Source organism: Anomaloglossus baeobatrachus, chromosome 5 (genome assembly GCF_048569485.1).
Source record: "Anomaloglossus baeobatrachus isolate aAnoBae1 chromosome 5, aAnoBae1.hap1, whole genome shotgun sequence".
NCBI lineage: Eukaryota > Metazoa > Chordata > Amphibia > Anura > Aromobatidae > Anomaloglossus > Anomaloglossus baeobatrachus.
In genome coordinates this window covers 594,723,161-594,743,418 of record NC_134357.1, presented here as the reverse complement: position 1 = coordinate 594,743,418, position 20,258 = coordinate 594,723,161, and the positions used below count along the sequence as shown (strand labels likewise).

The window sequence follows — 20,258 nt, the reverse complement described above, 5'->3', positions numbered from 1 at the left end:
TTACTGGTCTGCAAATGATGGAGATCCCAGGACGGAGACCTTACTGGTCTACAAATGATGGAGATCCCAGGACGAAGACCTTAGTGGTCTACAAATGATGGAGATCCCAGGACGGAGACCTTACTGGTCTGCAAATGATGGAGATCCCAGGACGGAGACCTTACTGGTCTGCAAATGATGGAGATCCCAGGACGGAGACCTTTCTGGTCTGCAAATAGTGGAGATCCCAGGACGGAGACCTTACTGTTCTGCAAATGATGGAGCTCCCAGGACGGAGACCTTACTGGTCTACAAATGATGGAGATCCCAGGACGGAAACCTTACTGGTCTGCAAATGATGGAGATCCCAGGACGGAGACCTTACTGGTCTGCAAATGATGGAGATCCCAGGACGGAGACCTTACTGGTCTACAAATGATGGAGATCCCAGGACAGAGACCTTACTGGTCTGCAAATGATGGAGATCCCAGGACGGAGACCTTACTGGTCTGCAAATGATGGAGATCCCAGGACGGAGACCTTACTGCTCTGAAAATGATGGAGATCCCAGGACGGAGACCTTACTGGCCTGCAAATGATGGATATCCTAGGACGGAGACCTTACTGGTCTGTAAATGATGGAGATCCCAGGACGGAGACCTTACTGATCTGCAAATGATGGAGATCCCAGGACGGAGACCTTACTGGTCTGCAAATGATGGAGCTCCCAGGACGGAGACCTTACTGGTATGATGGAGATCCCAGGACGGAGACTTTACTGGTATGCAAATGATGGAGATCCCAGGATGGAGACCTTACTGCTCTGCGAATGATGGAGATCTCAGGATGGAGACCTTACTGGTCTGCAAATGATGGAGATCCCAGGATGGAGACCTTACTGGTCTGCAAATGATGGAGATCCTAGGACGGAGACCTTACTGGTCTGCAAATGATGGAGATCCCAGGACGGAGACCTTGCTGGTCTGCAAATGATGGAGATCCCAGGACGAAGACCTTACTGGTATGATGGAGTTCCCAGGACGGAGACCTTACTGGTCTGCAAATGATGGAGTTCCCAGGACAGAGACCTTACTGGTCTGCAAATAATGGAGATCCCAGGACGGAGACCTTACTGGTCTGCAAATGATGGAGATCCCAGGATGGAGACCTTACTGGTCTGCAAATGATGGAGATCCCAGGACGGAGACCTTACTGGTCTGCAAACGATGGAGATCCCAGGACGGAGACCTTACTGCTCTGAAAATGATGGAGATCCCAGGACGGAGACCTTACTGGCCTGCAAATGATGGAGATCCTAGGACGGAGACCTTACTGGTCTGTAAATGATGGAGATCCCAGGACGGAGACCTTACTGATCTGCAAATGATGGAGATCCCAGGACGGAGACCTTACTGGCCTGCAAATGATGGAGATCCTAGGTCGGATACCTTACTGGTCTGTAAATGATGGAGATCCCAGGACGGAGACCTTACTGATCTGCAAATGATGGAGATCCCAGGACGGAGACCTTACTGGTCTGCAAATGATGGAGATCCCAGGACGGAGACCTTACTGGTCTGCAAATGATGGAGCTCCCAGGACGGAGACCTTACTGGTATGATGGAGATCCCAGGACGGAGACTTTACTGGTATGCAAATGATGGAGATCCCAGGATGGAGACCTTACTGCTCTGCGAATGATGGAGATCCCAGGATGGAGACCTTACTGGTCTGCAAATGATGGAGTTCCCAGGACGGAGACCTTACTGGTATGCAAATGATGGAGATCCCAGGACGGAGACCTTACTGGTCTGCAAATGATGGAGATCCCAGGATGGAGACCTTACTGGTCTGCAAATGATGGAGATCCCAGGACGGAGACCTTACTGGTCTGCAAACGATGGAGATCCCAGGACGGAGACCTTACTGCTCTGAAAATGATGGAGATCCCAGGACGGAGACCTTACTGGCCTGCAAATGATGGAGATCCCAGGACGGAGACCTTACTGGTCTGCAAATGATGGAGATCCCAGGACGGAGACTTTACTGGTCTGCAAATGATGGAGACCCCAGGACGGAGACCTTACTGGTCTGCAAATGATGGAGTTCCCAGGACGGAGACCTTACTGGTCTGCAAATGATGGAGATCCCAGGACGGAGACCTTACTGGTCTGCAAATGATGGAGATCCCAGGACGGAGACCTTACTGGTCTGCAAATGATGGAGACCCCAGGACGGAGACCTTACTGGTCTGCAAATGATGGAGATCCCAGGACGGATACCTTACTGGTCTGCAAATGATGGAGACCCCAGGACGGAGACCTTACTGGTCTGCAAATGATTGAGATCCCAGGACGGAGACCTTACTGGTCTACAAATGATGGAGATCTCAGGACGGAGACCTTACTGGTCTGCAAATGATGGAGATCCCAGGACAGAGACCTTACTCGTCTGCAAATGATGGAGACCCCAGGACGGAGACCTTACTGGTCTGCAAATGATGGAGATCCCAGGACGGAGACCTTACTGGTCTGCAAATGATGGAGATCCCAGGACGGAGACCTTACTGGTATGCAAATGATGGAGATCCCAGGACAGAGACCTTACTGGCCTGCAAATGATGGAGATCCCAGGACGGAGACCTTACTGGTCTGCAAATGATGGAGATCCCAGGACGGAGACCTTACTGGTCTGCAAATGATGGAGATCCCAGGATGGAGACCTTACTGGTCTGCAAATGATGGAGATCCCAGGACGGAGACTTTACTGGTCTGCAAATGATGGAGTTCCCAGGACGGAGACTTTACTGGTCTGCAAATGATGGAGATCCCAGGACGGAGACCTTACTGGTATGCAAATGATGGAGATCCCAGGACAGAGACCTTACTGGTCTGCAAATGATGGAGATCCCAGGATGGAGACCTTACTGGTCTGCAAATGATGGAGATCCCAGGACAGAGATCTTACTGGTCTGCAAATGATGGAGATCCCAGGACGGAGACCTTACTGCTCTGAAAATGATGGAGATCCCAGGATGGAGACCTTACTGGTCTGCAAATGATGGAGATCCCAGGACAGAGACCTTACTGGTCTGCAAATGATGGAGATCCCAGGACAGAGACCTTACTGGTCTGCAAATGATGGAGATCCCAGGACGGAGACCTTACTGGTCTGCAAATGATGGAAAAATGGAAACTACATTTTCAACACATCCTCATTTTTTCAGTCTGGAGTCTCAGACAATCCAGCATGTTCCTCTTGCTACTGTGAGCTGCCTGCATCATCTGAACATGCTCTCAATTCTGAAAAGTCTCAGGACTTGTCTCAAATGGCTGTAGCATCTACGGACTTGTCTCCCATGGATTCAGCATCTCCTGTCGTGTTTCCCGTGGCTGCGGCATCTGCAGTTTCTCTTGACTTGTCTCCCATAGCTGCAGCATCTCTGGACTTGTCTCCCATGGCTGCAGTGTCTCTGGACTTGTCTCCCATGGCTGCAGTGTCTCCGGACTTGTCTCCATGACTGCAGTGTCTCTAGACTTGTCTCCCATGTTTGTAGTGTCTCCAGTGGTTGCAGCATCCCTGAACTTGTCTCCCATGGCTGCGGTGTCTCTGGACTTGTCTCCCATGGCTGCAACGTCTCTGGACTTGTCTCCCATGACTGCAGCATCTCCAGACTTGTCTCCCGTGGACACAGCATCTCTAGAATTGTCTCCCATAGCTGCAGTGTCTCTGCACTTATCTCCATGGCTACTGTGTCTCTTGACTTGTCTTCCATAGCTGTAGCATCTCCAGTCTTGTCTCCCATGACTGCAGTGTCTCTGGTCTTGTCTTCCATGGCTGCAGCATCTCCAGTCTTGTCTCCCCGACTGCAGCATCTCTCGACTTGTCTCCCATGGCTGCAGCATCTCCAGACTTGTCTCCCATGGCTGCAGTGTCTCTGGACTTGTTTCCCATGGCTGCAGTGTCTCCGGTCTTGTCTTCCATGGCTGCAGCATCTCCAGACTTGTCTCCCATGACTGCAGTGTCTCTGGTCTTGTCTTCCATGGCTGCAGTGTCTCTGGACTTGTTTCCCATGGCTGCAGTGTCTCCGGTCTTGTCTTCCATGGCTGCAGCATCTCCAGACTTGTCTCCCATGACTGCAGTGTCTCTGGAATTGTTTCCCCTGGCTGCAGCATCTCTGGTCTTGTCTCCCATGACTGCAGTATCTCTGGATTTTCAGCTGAGCCTGGAAGTGCTGGGATTGTTGCACAAGGCACAAACTCCAAATTGGAGAAATTTTGAGAAATTAGTTGCAAATTTCCCTCATCTGCAGATCAGTGACGTCTCCATCCTGTGCCTATAATCATTGTATTGTAGTAATCATTGGAACCCCCATACTCCAGTGTATTAACACTGTATGGGGGGCACTATGCTGCTCATACTGTATGGGGGGCACAATGCTGCTCATACTGTATGGGGGGCGCTATGCTGCTCATACTGTATGGGGGGCACTATGCGCTCATACTGTATGGAGGGCACAATGCTGCTCATACTGTATGGGGGGCACAATGCTGCTCATACTGTATGGGGGGCACAATGCTGCTCATACTGTATGGGGGGCACTATGCTGCTCATACTGTATGGAGGGCACAGTGTGGATGGCACTGTATGGAGGGCACAATGTGGATTGCATTGTATCGAGGGCACACTGTGGATGGCACTTATGGAGGGCACACTGTGCATGGCACTGTATGGAGGGCACACTGTGGATGACACTGTATGGAGGGCACATTGTGGATGGCACTGTATGTAGGGCACACTGTGGATGGCACTGTATGGAGGGCACACTGCGGATGGCATTGTATGGAGGGCACACTGCAGATGGAACTGTATGGAGGGCACACTGTGGATGGCACTGCATGGAGGGCACACTGCGGATGGCACTGTTTGGAGGGCACACTGCAAATGGCACACTGTGGATGGCACTGTATGGAGGGCCCACTGCGGATGGCACTGTATAGAGGGCACATTGCGGATGGCACTGTGTGGAGGGCCCACTGCAGATGGCACTGTATGGAGGGCGCACTGCGGATGGCACTGTATGGAAGGCATAATGCGGATGGGACTGTATGGAGAGCACACTGCGGATGGCACTGTATGGAGGGCACACTGCAGATGGCACTGTATGGAGGGCACACTGCGGATGGCACTGTATGGCAGGTACACGGCGGATGGCACTGTATGGAGGGCACACTGCGGATGGCACTGTATGGCGAGCACACTGTGGATGGCACTGTATGGCGGGCACACTGTGGATGGCACTGTATGGAAGATACACTGCGGATGGCACTGTATGGAGGGCACACTGCGGATGGCACTGTATTGAGGGCACACAGCGGATGGCACTGTATGGCGAGCACACTGTGGATGGCACTGTATGGCGGGCACACTGCGGATGGCACTGTATGGCGAGCACACTGTGGATGGCACTGTATGGCGGGCACACTGTGGATGGCACTGTATGGCGAGCACACTGTGGATGGCACTGTATGGTGAGCACACTGTGGATGGCACTGTATGGCGGGCACACAGTGGATGGCACTGTATGGCGGGCACACTGTGGATGGCACTGTATGGTGAGCACACTGTGGATGGCACTGTATGGCGGGCACACTGGGGATGGCACTGTATGGCGGGCACACTGTGGATGGCACTGTATGGCGAGCACACTGTGGATGGCACTGTATGGCGGGCACACTGCGGATGGCACTGTATGGCGAGCACACTGTGGATGGCACTGTATGGAGGGCACACTGGGGATGGCACTGTATGGCGGGCACACTGTGGATGGCACTGTATGGCGAGCACACTGTGGATGGCACTGTATGGCGGGCACACTGCGGATGGCACTGTATGGCGAGCACACTGTGGATGGCACTGTATGGCGAGCACACTGTGGATGGCACTGTATGGCGGGCACACTGCGGATGGCACTGTATGGCGAGCACACTGTGGATGGCACTGTATGGAGGGCACACTGTGGATGGCACTGTATGGCGGGCACACTGCGTATGGCACTGTATGGTGAGCACACTGTGGATGGCACTGTAAGGCGGGCACACTGCGGATGGCACTGTATGGCGAGCACACTGGGGATGGCACTGTATGGCGGGCACACTGTGGATGGCACTGTATGGCGAGCACACTGTGGATGGCACTGTATGGCGGGCACACTGTGGATGGCACTGTATGGCGAGCACACTGTGGATGGCACTGTATGGCGGGCACACAGCGGATGGCACTGTATGGCGGGCACACTGTGGATGGCACTGTATGGTGAGCACACTGTGGATGGCACTGTATGGCGGGCACACTGGGGATGGCACTGTATGGCGGACACACTGTGGATGGCACTGTATGGCGGGCACACTGGGGATGGCACTGTATGGCGGGCACACTGTGGATGGCACTGTATGGCGGACACACTGTGGATGGCACTGTATGGCGAGCACACTGTGGATGGCACTGTATGGCGGGCACACTGTGGATGGCACTGTATGGCGAGCACACTGTGGATGGCACTGTATGGAGGGCACACTGTGGATGGCACTGTATGGAGGGCACACTGTGGATGGCACTGTATGGCGGGCACACTGTGGATGGCACTGTATGGAGGGCACACTGTGGATGGCACAGTATGGTATCATCAGTTATGGGGGATGGAGGGTGGGTCACTTTCTGAACACTAGTAGGGGGTTTACCCATTACAGTAAGCTGATATTCACATGAGTCTCTACTGACTACCCCATATACAGGAATGATTGGCAGATAACAGGGAGTTATAGATTGTATTCTGCATCTGCTCTACCTGAAATGGTTGATAACAGGGAGCAGCAGATCCAGTGAGAGGAGGGCAGTGTTTGGGCCCTGAGCTCTGTTAGCTGTGGTGCGGTTGCATTAGTATACACGTCCCCCCACCTGGGGTCCGTTACTGTGATTATTATTAGCGTTTCCATTTTCCAGGGAAGGCTCTGGAATACGCTCTGTTTACAGAGTGGTCCCGGCCCCCCGGGCCCTGTGATGTATCGGGCCTCGGATCTAGGAACACGCAATGTGTGTGTATTGTCGTCCAGACAGATCCTCGCCCTTATCTGGGCCGCGCACTCTTCCTGTCCGCCCGTCGGCAGCTTTACAAACAATGCGAAGTTTAACTCTTCCCATGACGACTCTGCGCCATCTCCAACCTGACCGGGCCGTGGTAGATGACAGGACTGGGGCTATAGTTGCGGGACTGGGCCAACCGTTATAACTGCTGGCATGGAATGATGGGTCTATGGGTGCGGGGCTGGGGCAACCGTTATAACTGCTCGCATGGAATGATGGGTCTATGGGTGCGGGGCTGGGGCAACCGTTATAACTGCTGGCATGGAATGATGGGTCTATGGGTGCGGGGCTGGGGCAACCGTTATAACTGCTGGCATGGAATGATGGGTCTATGGGTGCGGGGCTGGGGCAACCGTTATAACTGCTCGCATGGAATGATGGGTCTATGGGTGCGGGGCTGGGGCAACCGTTATAACTGCTGGCATGGAATGATGGGTCTATGGGTGCGGGGCTGGGCCAACCGTTATAACTGCTCACATGGAATGGTAGGCCTATCGGTGCGGGGCTAGGGCAACCGTTATAACTGCTGGCATGGAATGGTGGGTCTATGGGTGCTGAGCTGGGCCAACCGTTATAACTGCTGGCATGGAATAATGGGTCTATGGGTGCGGGGCTGGGGCAACCGTTATAACTGCTGGCATGGAATGGTGGATGTTCATCAAAGACTGAAAGATGGTGAAGACGGTTCCCAAGACCTCAGGTCACAGCAGTAATGATTATCTAATTTAATGCCACTAATTTAAAAGGTCTTCATAACAGTGCCCTTATAGTAGTACCAAAAAGTGAAAGGATGCCCTAACATTACCCCCATCGCGGTGCCACCAGGTTAAAGGATTCACTAACCTTGTTCCATAGCAGTGCTACAAAGTGACAGGATCCCTTATCAGTGCTCCCAAAACAGTACCCTATAGTGACAGATCCACTAATAGTGTCCCCATAGCAGTGCCATCAAGTTCCAGGATTATTTAACATTGCCTACATAACCATCACATTAACTGGCAGGATCCTCTAGCACTTCCATATAGTGTCAGGATCCACTAATGCTGTCCCCAATAGCAGTGCCTCAAAGTGACACAATCCCTTAACACTACAACTGCTCTATTTTTCCAGCTCATTCATTTTTAGAAATTTTGACTCCATTCAAAACTAGCTCATAATCCAACCCTAGCTCCACAATTCATAGGGGTCACCAAGTCTCAGGGTCTCCTTAACATTGTTCCTATAGAAGTGCTAGCATAAAGGGATGGTCCTGCCAACTCTGTCCCCATAGGAGGGCCACAAAGTCACAGGTGTCCTTTAATATTGTCCCTATACAGATAGCACCACAAAAAAGGGTAATATAAAAGTGCTGCAAGGTCAAAATGTGCCCTTATAATTACCCCCATAGCAGTGCCACCAGGTTACACAATCAATTTAATATTGTCCCTGTACAGATACCCCCAAAACAGAGGGCTCTGTTAATTGTTTTATAAAAGTGCTGTAAGGTCACATTGTGGCTTTACAAGTACCCCCATAGCAGTGCCACAAAGTCACACAATCCCTTTAATATTGACCCTGTATAGATAGCACCACAACAAAGGGTACCGCTAATATTTCTATAAAAGTCCATGACAGTGTGCCCTTAACAGTACCCCCATAGCAGTGCCACCAGGTCACACAATCCCTTTAATATTGTCCCTCTATAAATACCCACAATACAGAGGGCTCTGCTAATTGTTTTATAAAAGTGCTGTAATGTCACATTGTGGCCTTAACAGTACACCCATAGCAGTGCCACAAAGCCAAACAATCCCTTTAATATTGTCCCTGTACAGATAGCACCACAAAAAGGGTACTGCTAATATTTCTATAAAAATGCGTGACAATGTGCCCTCAACAGTACCCCCATAGCAGTGCCACCAGGTCACACAATCCCTTTAATATTGTCCCTATACAGATACCCACAATACAAAGGGCTCTGCTAATTGTTTTATAAAAATGCTACCAGGTCACAATGTGCCCTTAACAGTACCCCCATAGTAGTGCCACCAAGTCGCACAATCTCATTAATATTGTCCCTATAGAAATACATACAAAGCAGAGGGCTCTGCTAATGGTTCTATAAAAATGCTGCAAGGTCACAATGTGCCCTTAAAAGTACCCCCATAGCAGTGCCATCAAGTTCCGCGATCTCATTAATATTGTCCCTGTACAGATACCAACAAAACAGAGGGCACTTCTAATAGATGTATAAAAGTGCAGCCAGCTCACAACTTGCCCCTAACAGGACCCCCATAGCAGTGCCACCAAGTTACACTATCCCAATAATATTGACCGTATACAGATACCAACAATGCAGAGGGCTCTGCTAATAGTTCCATAAAAAAGCTGCCAGGTCACAATATGCCCTTAACAGGGCCCCCATAGCAGTGCCACCAAGTTTCGCAATCTCATTAATATTGTCCCTATACAGATACCAACAATGCGGAGGGATCTGCTAATAGTTCTATAAAAAAGCTGCCAGGTCACAATGTGCTCTTAACAGGGCCCCCATAGCAGTGCCACCAAGTCCCGGGATCTCTATATCAGTGACTCCCGGGAATAGTGTCCCCTTAATAGTGCCTCTATAGTAAAGCGATTCGCTGTAGAAGAAATTAAACTCCACAGCCATCCTGGTGATGGTACAGTCAGTTCTCAATCATGTGATGCTCCCTTGGACCATAGCAGTGCCACTTTATCACTGGGTCTGTATAGTAATACCATCCAGTAAGCCGGGCCTCCTCGTATCTCAGCGCAGGAGTTGCCCTCCCTCCCTGGGACATTTTCTGGTGGCGGTTTAATGACCTTCGCAGCTGAGGAGGACACAATGTGGTATTGTTGTACTGTGCATTACAGGTAATACCGCACAGAGGATCCGGCCTCCAATCACGGCCTCACATCTAGGAAGTCCTGGCTCAGAGACCCCAAGAGAGGAAGCCGACATTCCTGGAGAGCTGCGTACGGCACAACACCACCGGGACCCCCAGAACGTTCCCCGGAGACCCGAGCCACAAATCTCACTATGATTCCTCCAGTGCCGCAGTCACTGCAGCCCCTGTACAGTGCATACCCCTATATAGTGCATCCCTTATACAGCATACAGTGCATACCCCTATATAGTGCATCCCTTATACAGCATACAGTGCATACCCCTATATAGCGCATCCCTTATACAGCGAACAGTGCATCCCCCTATATAGTGCATCCCTTATACAACGAACAGTGCATCCCCCTATATAGTGCATTCCTTATACAGCGTACAGTGCATCCCCCTATATAGTGCATTCCTTATACAGCGTACAGTGCATCCCCCTATATAGTGCATCCCTTATACAGCGTACAGTGCATCCCCCTATACAGTGCATCCCTTATACAGAGTACAGTGCATCCCCCTATATAGTGCATTCCTTATACAGCGAACAGTGCATCCCCCTATATAGTGCATTCCTTATACAGCGAACAGTGCATCCCCCTATATAGTGCAGCCCTTATACAGCGTACAGTGCATACCCCTATATAGTGCATCCCTTATACAGCGTGCAGTGCATACCCCTATATAGTGCATCCCTTATACAGCGTACAGTGCATACCCCTATATAGTGCATCCCTTATACAGCGTACAGTGCATCCCCCTATATAGTGCATCCCTCATACAGCGTACAGTGCATACCCCTATATAGTGCATCCCTTATACAGCATACAGTGCATACCCCTATATAGTGCATCCCTTATACAGCGTACAGTGCATACCCCTATATAGTGCATCCCTTATACAGCATACAGTGCATACCCCTATATAGTGCATCCCTTATACAGCGTACAGTGCATACCCCTATATAGCGCATCCCTTATACAGCGAACAGTGCATCCCCCTATATAGTGCATCCCTTACACAGCGTACAGTGCATCCCCCTATATAGTGCATCCCTTATACAGCATACAGTGCATACCCCTATATAGTGCATCCCTTATACAGCGTACAGTGCATCCCCCTATATAGTGCATTCCTTATACAGCGAACAGTGCATACCCCTATATAGTGCATCCCTTATACAGCATACAGTGCATACCCCTATATAGTGCATCCCCTATACAGCGTACAGTGCATCCCCCTATATAGTGCATTCCTTATACAGCGAACAGTGCATCCCCCTATATAGTGCATCCCTTATACAGCGTACAGTGCATACCCCTATATAGCGCATCCCTTATACAGCATACAGTGCATCCCCCTATATAGTGCATCCCTTATACAGCGAACAGTGCATCCCCCTATATAGTGCATCCCTTATACAGCATACAGTGCATCCCCCTATATAGTGCATCCCTTATACAGCATACAGTGCATCCCCCTATATAGCGCATCCCTTATACAGCATACAGTGCATCCCCCTATATAGTGCATCCCTTATACAGCGTACAGTGCATCCCCCTATATAGTGCATCCCTTGTACAGCGTACAGTGCATACCCTTATATAGTGCGTCCCTTATACAGCGTACAGTGCATCCCTCTATATAGTGCATCCCTTATACAGCGTACAGTGCATACCCCTATATAGTGCATCCTTTGTACAGCGTACAGTGCATCCCCCTATATAGTGCATCCCTTATACAGCATACAGTGCATCCCCCTATATAGTGCATCCCTTATACAGCGTACAGTGCATACCCCTATATAGTGCATCCCTTATACAGCGTACAGTGCATACCCCTATATAGTGCATCCCTTATACAGCATACAGTGCATACCCCTATATAGTGCATCCCTTATACAGCGTACAGTGCATACCCCTATATAGTGCATCCCTTATACAGCGTACAGTGCATGCCCCTATATAGTGCATCCCTTATACAGCGTACAGTGCATACCCCTATATAGTGCATCCCTTGTACAGCGTACAGTGCATACCCCTATATAGCGCATCCCTTATACAGCATACAGTGCATCCCCCTATATAGTGCATCCCTTATACAGCGTACAGTGCATCCCCCTATATAGTGTATCCCTTATACAGCGTACAGTGCATCCCCCTATATAGTGCATCCCTTATACAGCGTACAGTGCATACCCCTATATAGTGCATCCCTTATACAGCGTACATTGCATCCCCCTATATAGTGCATCCTTTATACAGCGTACAGTGCATACCCCTATATAGTGCATCCCTTATACAGCATACAGTGTATCCCCCTATATAGTGCATCCCTTATACAGCGTACAGTGCATCCCCCTATATAGTGCATCCCTTATACAGCGTACAGTGTATCCCCCTATATAGTGCATCCCTTACACAGCGTACAGTGCATCCCCCTATATAGTGCATCCCTTATACAGCGTACAGTGCATACCCCTATATAGTGCATCCCTTATACAGCGTACAGTGCATCCCACTATATAGTGCATCCCTTATACAGAGTACAGTGCATCCCCCTATATAATCCATCTCTTATACAGCATACAGTGCATACCCCTATATAGTGCATCCCTTATACAGCATACAGTGCATACCCCTATATAGTGCATCCCTTATACAGCGTACAGTGCATCCCCCTATATAGTGCATCCCTTATACAGCGTACAGTGCATCCCCCAATATAGTGCATCCCTTATACAGCGTACAGTGCATCCCCCTATATAGTGCATCCCTTATACAGCGTACAGTGCACCCCCCTATATAGTGCATACCTTATTCAGCGTACAGTGCATCCCCCTGTATAGTGCATCCCTTATACAGCGTACAGTGCATACCCCTATATAGTGCACCCCTTATACAGCATACAGTGCATCCCCCTATATAGTGCATCCCTTATACAGCAAACAGTGCATACCCCTATATAGTGCATCCCTTATACAGCATACAGTGCATCCCCCTATATAGTGCATACCTTATACAGCAAACAGTGCATACCCCTATATAGTGCATCCCTTATACAGCGTACAGTGCATACCCCTATATAGTGCATACCTTATACAGCATACAGTGCATACCCCTATATAGTGCATCCCTTATACAGCGTACAGTGCATCCCCCTATATAGTGCATCCCTTATACAGCATACAGTGCATACCCCTATATAGTGCATCCCTTATACAGCGTACAGTGTCTCCCCCTATATAGTGCATCCCTTATACAGCATACAGTGCATACCCCTATATAGTGCATCCCTTATACAGCATACAGTGCATACCCCTATATAGTGCATCCCTTATACAGCATACAGTGCATACCCCTATATAGTGCATCCCTTATACAGCGTACAGTGCATTCCCCTGTATAGTGCATCCCTTATACAGCGTACAGTGCATACCCCTATATAGTGCATCCCTTATACAGCGTACAGTGCATACCCCTATATAGTGCATCCCTTATACAGCGTACAGTGCATCCCCCTATATAGCGCATCCCTTATACAGCATACAGTGCATACCCCTATATAGTGCATCCCTTATACAGCATACAGTGCATCCCCCTACATAGCGCATCCCTTATACAGCGTACAGTGCATCCCCCTATATAGTGCATCCCTTATATAGTATACAGTGCATCCCCCTATATAGTGCATCCCTTATACAGCGTACAGTGCATCCCCCCTATATAGTGCATCCCTTATACAGCATACAGTGCATACCCCTATATAGTGCATCTATTATACAGCATACAGTGCATCCCCCTATATAGTGCATCCCTTATACAGCAAACAGTGCATTCCCCTATATAGTGCATCCCTTATACAGCATACAGTGCATACCCCTGTATAGTGCATCCCTTATACAGCATACAGTGCATACCCCTATATAGTGCATCCCTTATACAGCGTACAGTGCATCCCCCTATATAGTGCATCCCTTATACAGCATACAGTGCATACCCCTATATAGTGCATCCCTTACACAGCGTACAGTGCATCCCCCTATATAGTGCATCCCTTATACAGCGTACAGTGCATACCCCTATATAGTGCATCCCTTATACAGCGTACAGTGCATCCCCCTATATAGTGCATCCCTTACACAGCGTACAGTGCATCCCCCTATATAGTGCATCCCTTATACAGCATACAGTGCATACCCCTATATAGTGCATCCCTTATACAGCGTACAGTGCATCCCCCTATATAGTGTATCCCTTATACAGCGTACAGTGCATACCCCTATATAGTGCATCCCTTATACAGCGTACAGTGCATACCCCTATATAGTGCATCCCTTATACAGCGTACAGTGCATCCCCCTATATAGTGCATCCCTTACACAGCGTACAGTGCATCCGCCTATATAGTGCATCCCTTATACAGCATACAGTGCATGCCCCTATATAGTGCATCCCTTATATAGTATACAGTGCATACCCCTATATAGTGCATCCCTTATACAGCGTACAGTGCATACCCCCTATATAGTGCATCCCTTACACAGCACACAGTGCATACCCCTATATAGTGCATCCCTTATACAGCACACAGTGCATACCCCTATATAGTGCATCCCTTATACAGCATACAGTGCATACCCCTATATAGTGCATCCCTTATACAGCGTACAGTGCATACCCCTATATAGTGCATCCCTTATACAGCATACAGTGCATACCCCTATATAGTGCATCACTTATACAGCATACAGTGCATCCCCCTATATAGTGCATCCCTTATACAGCGTACAGTGCATCCCCCTATATAGTGCATCCCTTATACAGCGTACAGTGCATACCCCCTATATAGTGCATCCCTTATACAGCGTACAGTGCATACCCCTATATAGTGCATCCCTTATACAGCGTACAGTGCATCCCCCTATATAGTGCATCCCTTATACAGCGTACAGTGCATCCCCCTATATAGTGTATCCCTTATACAGCGTACAGTGCATCCCCCTATATAGTGCATCCCTTATACAGCACACAGTGCATACCCCTATATAGTGTATCCCTTATACAGCATACAGTGCATCCCCCTATATAGTGCATCCCTTATACAGCGTACAGTGCATACCCCTATATAGTGCATCCCTTATACAGCATACAGTGCATACCCCTATATAGTGCATCCCTTATACAGCGTACAGTGCATCTCCCTATATAGTGCATCCCTTATACAGCGTAAAGTGCATCCCCTATATAGTGCATCCCTTATACAGCGTACAGTGCATACCCCTATATAGTGCATCCCTTATACAGCGTACAGTGCATACCCCTATATAGTGCATCCCTTATGCAGCGTACAGTGTATCCCCCTATATAGTGCATCCCTTATACAGTATACAGTGCATCCCCCTAAATAGTGCATCCCTTATACAGCGTACAGTGCATACCCCTATATAGTGCATCCCTTACACAGCGTACAGTGCATACCCCTATATAGTGCATCCCTTATACAGCATACAGTGCATCCCCCTATATAGTGCATCCCTTATACAGCACACAGTGCATACCCCTATATAGTGTATCCCTTATACAGCATACAGTGCATACCCCTATATAGTGGATCCCTTATACAGCGTACAGTGCATACCCCTATATAGTGCATCCCTTATACAGCGTACAGTGCCCTATATAGTGCATCCCTTATACAGCGTACAGTGCATACCCCTATATAGTGCATCCCTTATACAGCATACAGTGCATCCCCCTATATAGTGCGTCCCTTATATAGTATACAGTGCATACCCCTATATAGTGCATCCCTTATACAGCATACAGTGCATACCCCTATATAGTGCATCCCTTATACAGCATACAGTGCATTCCCCTATATAGTGCATCCCTTATATAGTATACAGTGCATACCCCCTATATAGTGCATCCCTTATACAGCGTACAGTGCATCCCCTATATAGTGCATCCCTTATACAGCGTACAGTGCATCCCCCTATATAGTGCATCCCTTATACAGCGTACAGTGCACCCCCCTATATAGTGCATCCCTTATACAGCATACAGTGCATACCCCTATATAGTGCATCTCTTATATAGTATACAGTGCATACCCCTATATAGTGCATCCCTTATACAGCATACAGTGCATCCCCCTATATAGTGCATCCCTTATACAGCATACAGTGCATACCCCTATATAGTGCATCCCTTATACAGTGTACAGTGCATACCCCTATATAGTGCATCCCTTATACAGCGTATAGTGCATACCCCTATATAGTGCATCCCTTATACAGAATACAGTGCATACCCCTATATAGTGCATCTCTTATATAGTATACAGTGCATACCCCTATATAGTGCATCCCTTATACGGCGTACAGTGCATACCCCTATATAGTGCATCCCTTATACAGCATACAGTGCATACCCCTATATAGTGCATCCCTTATACAGCGTACAGTGCATACCCCTATATAGTGCATCCCTTATATAGTATACAGTGCATACCCCTATATAGTGCATCCCTTATACAGCACACAGTGCATACCCCTATATAGTGCATCCCTTATATAGTATACAGTGCCTCCCCCTATATAGTGCATCCCTTATACAGCATACAGTGCATCCCCCTATATAGTGCATCCCTTATACAGCATACAGTGCATACCCCTATATAGTGCATCCCTTATACAGCGTACAGTGCATACCCCTATATAGTGCATCCCTTATACAGCGTATAGTGCATACCCCTATATAGTGCATTCCTTATATAGTATACAGTGCATACCCCTATATAGTGCATCGCTTATACAGCATACAGTGCATACCCCTATATAGTGCATCTCTTATATAGTATACAGTGCATACCCCTATATAGTGCATCCCTTATACGGCGTACAGTGCATACCCCTATATAGTGCATCCCTTATACAGCATACAGTGCATACCCCTATATAGTGCATCCCTTATACAGCGTACAGTGCATACCCCTATATAGTGCATCCCTTATATAGTATACAGTGCATACCCCTATATAGTGCATTCCTTATACAGCACACAGTGCATACCCCTATATAGTGCATCCCTTATATAGTATACAGTGCCTCCCCCTATATATCCCCCATACAGTATACAATGTATCCCCGTATGCAGTAATTAGTATTGTATAGGAGCTCCTCATTATTGGGGTCACCTTGGTTGGGGTGAGGACCGGCCCCGTCGGCCGCTGTCGGCTCCACCTCGGGATTGTGCTGATTGTTTCCTGCATGAAAAATACAACATGGTGACATAACGCTGCATGTGCACACGGGACTGACTGCCGGACTACTGCGCCCAGCACCCCCTTACCTGTGCTCTCCTCCACCGCCTTCACATCCTGCAGCTCATCAGCAACCTCCACACTACCTGCTATAAGACACAACGTAACAGCAGAACAGTGAGCGCAGCTCTGGAGGTGACTGAAGGATAACACACGACGTAACAGCTGAACAGTGAGCACAGCTCTGGAGATGACTGGAGGATGAGATACGACGTAACAGCAGAACAGTGAGCGCAGCTGAGCTCTGGAGGATAAGACACGATGTAACAGCAGAACAGTGAGCGCAGCTCTGGAGGTGACTGGAGGATAAGACATGATTTAACAGCAGAATAGTGAGTGCAGCTCTGGAGGTGACTGGAGGATAAGACACGATGTAACAGCAGAATAGTGACTGCAGTTCTGGAGGTGACTGGAGGATAAGACACGGTGTAACAGCAGAATAGTGACTGCAGCTCTGGAGGTGACTGGAGGATAAGACACAATGTAACAGCAGAATAGTGACTGCAGCTCTGGAGGTGACTGGAGGATAAGACATGATGTAACAGCAGAATAGTGACTGCAGCTCTGGAGGTGACTGATGGATAAGACATGATGTAACAGCAGAATAGTGAGTGCAGCTCTGGAGGTGACTGGAGGATAAGACATGATGTAACAGCAGAATAGTCAGTGCAGCTCTGGAGGTGACTGGAGGATAAGACATGATGTTACAGCAGAATAGTGACTGCAGCTCTGGAGGTGACTGATGGATAAGACATGATGTAACAGCAGAATAGTGAGCGCCGCTCTGGAGGTGACTGGAGGATAAGACACGATGTAACAGCAGAATAGTGACTGCAGTTCTGGAGGTGACTGGAGCATAAGACATGATATAACAGCAGAATAGTGACTGCAGCTCTGGAGGTGACTGGAGGATGAGACATGATGTAACAGCAGAATAGTGAGTGCAGCTCTGGAGGTGACTGGAGGATAAGACATGATGTAACAGCAGAATAGTGACTGCAGCTCTGGAGGTGACTGGAGGATAAGACATGATGTAACAGCAGAATAGTGAGTGCAGCTCTGGAGGTGACTGGAGGATAAGACATGATGTAACAGCAGAATAGTGAGTGCAGCTCTGGAGGTTACTGGAGGATAAGACATGATGTAACAGCAGAATAGTGACTGCAGCTCTGGAGGTGACTGGAGGATAAGACATGATGTAACAGCAGAATAGTGACTGCTGCTCTGGAGGTGACTGATGCATAAGACATGATGTAACAGCAGAATAGTGAGTGCAGCTCTGGAGGTGACTGGAGGATAAGACATGATGTAACAGCAGAATAGTGAGTGCAGCTCTGGAGGTGACTGGAGGATAAGACATGATGTAACAACAGAATAGTGAGTGCAGCTCTGGAGGTGACTGGAGGATAAGACATGATGTAACAGCAGAATAGTGAGCGCAGCTCTGGAGGTGACTGATGGATAAGACATGATGTAACAGCAGAATAGTGACTGCAGCGCTGGAGGTGACTGGAGAATAAGACACAATGTAACAGCAGAATAGTGAGCGCAGCTCTGGAGGTGACTGATGGATAAGACATGATGTAACAGCAAAATAGTGAGTGCAGCTCTGGAGGTGACTGGAGGATGACAATGTAACAGCAGAATAGTGAGCGCCGCTCTGGAGGTGACTGCGGTAGAAGACATTCCATTAGATGAGGGTCTGATGTCGCCGCCTTCCGCTTTCTTACCTTTCATCTCCACCGCCGGCTTCTCATTGTTTGTGGTTTGGGGCTTTGATGATCTGTTTATTACAGAGAAGAGACCCTCAGGTTTAGTGCATTGTGCGGACCCCCCCATGACCAGTGATGGGAGCAGCCGTAATGGTGCCGCCTACCTGCTCTTCTCCGAGGTGATGGTGGTGCCTGCAAGAAAAAAGAGAAATTAAGCAAGAACCTTCACAAACCTGGACCACCAGGGACGTTATCACTAACCCTTACTCTAGACCACCAGGGATGTTATCACTAACCCTTACTCTAGACCACCAGGGACGTTATCACTAACCCTTACTCTAGACCACCAGGGACGTTATCACTAACCCTTACTCTAGACCACCAGGTATGTTATTACTAACCCTTACTCTAGACCACCAGGGACGTTATCACTAACCCTTACTCTAGACCACCAGGGACGTTATCACTAACCCTTACTCTAGACCACCAGGGATGTTATCACTAACCCTTACTCTAGACCACCAGGGACGTTATCACTAACCCTTACTCTAGACCACCAGGGACGTTATCACTAACCCTTACTCTAGACCACCAGGTATGTTATTACTAACCCTTACTCTAGACCACCAGGGACGTTATCACTAACCCTTACTCTAGACCACTAGGGACGTTATCACTAACCCTTACTCTAGACCACCAGGTATGTTATTACTAACCCTTACTCTAGACCACCAGGGATGTTATCACTAACCCTTACTCTAGACCACCAGGGATGTTATCACTAACCCTTCCTCTAGACCACCAGGGACGTTATCACTAACCCTTACTCTAGACCACCAGGTATGTTATTACTAACCCTTACTCTAGACCACCAGGGACATTATCACTAACCCTTACTCTAGACCACCAGGGATGTTATCACTAACCCTTACTCTAGACCACCAGGGATGTTATCACTAACCCTTACTCTAGACCACCAGGGATGTTATCACTAACCCTTACTCTAGACCACCAGGGATCTTATCACTAACCCTTACTCTAGACCACCAGGGACGTTATCACTAACCCTTACTCTAGACCACCAGGGATGTTATCACTAACCCTTACTCTAGACCACCAGGGATGTTATCACTAACCCTTACTCTAGACCACCAGGGATCTTATCACTAACCCTTACTCTAGACCACCAGGGACGTTATCACTAACCC

The 20,258-nt window shown here is 48.6% G+C and overlaps 1 protein-coding gene across 1 annotated transcript in view; it reads right to left on the bottom strand.

Moving 5' to 3' along the window:
* Positions 1 to 20,258, bottom strand: part of PECAM1 (platelet and endothelial cell adhesion molecule 1) — a 76,898-nt gene that overhangs the window by 32,733 nt on the left and 23,907 nt on the right. Inside the window, exons 10-13 of the mRNA XM_075351495.1 lie at positions 19,215 to 19,242; positions 19,069 to 19,121; positions 17,368 to 17,427; positions 17,213 to 17,281 (exon numbers count right to left, since the gene is read on the bottom strand). Of these exons, the coding sequence (XP_075207610.1) occupies positions 17,213 to 17,281; positions 17,368 to 17,427; positions 19,069 to 19,121; positions 19,215 to 19,242 (210 nt within the window). The remainder of the gene's footprint in view (positions 1 to 17,212; positions 17,282 to 17,367; positions 17,428 to 19,068; positions 19,122 to 19,214; positions 19,243 to 20,258) is intronic.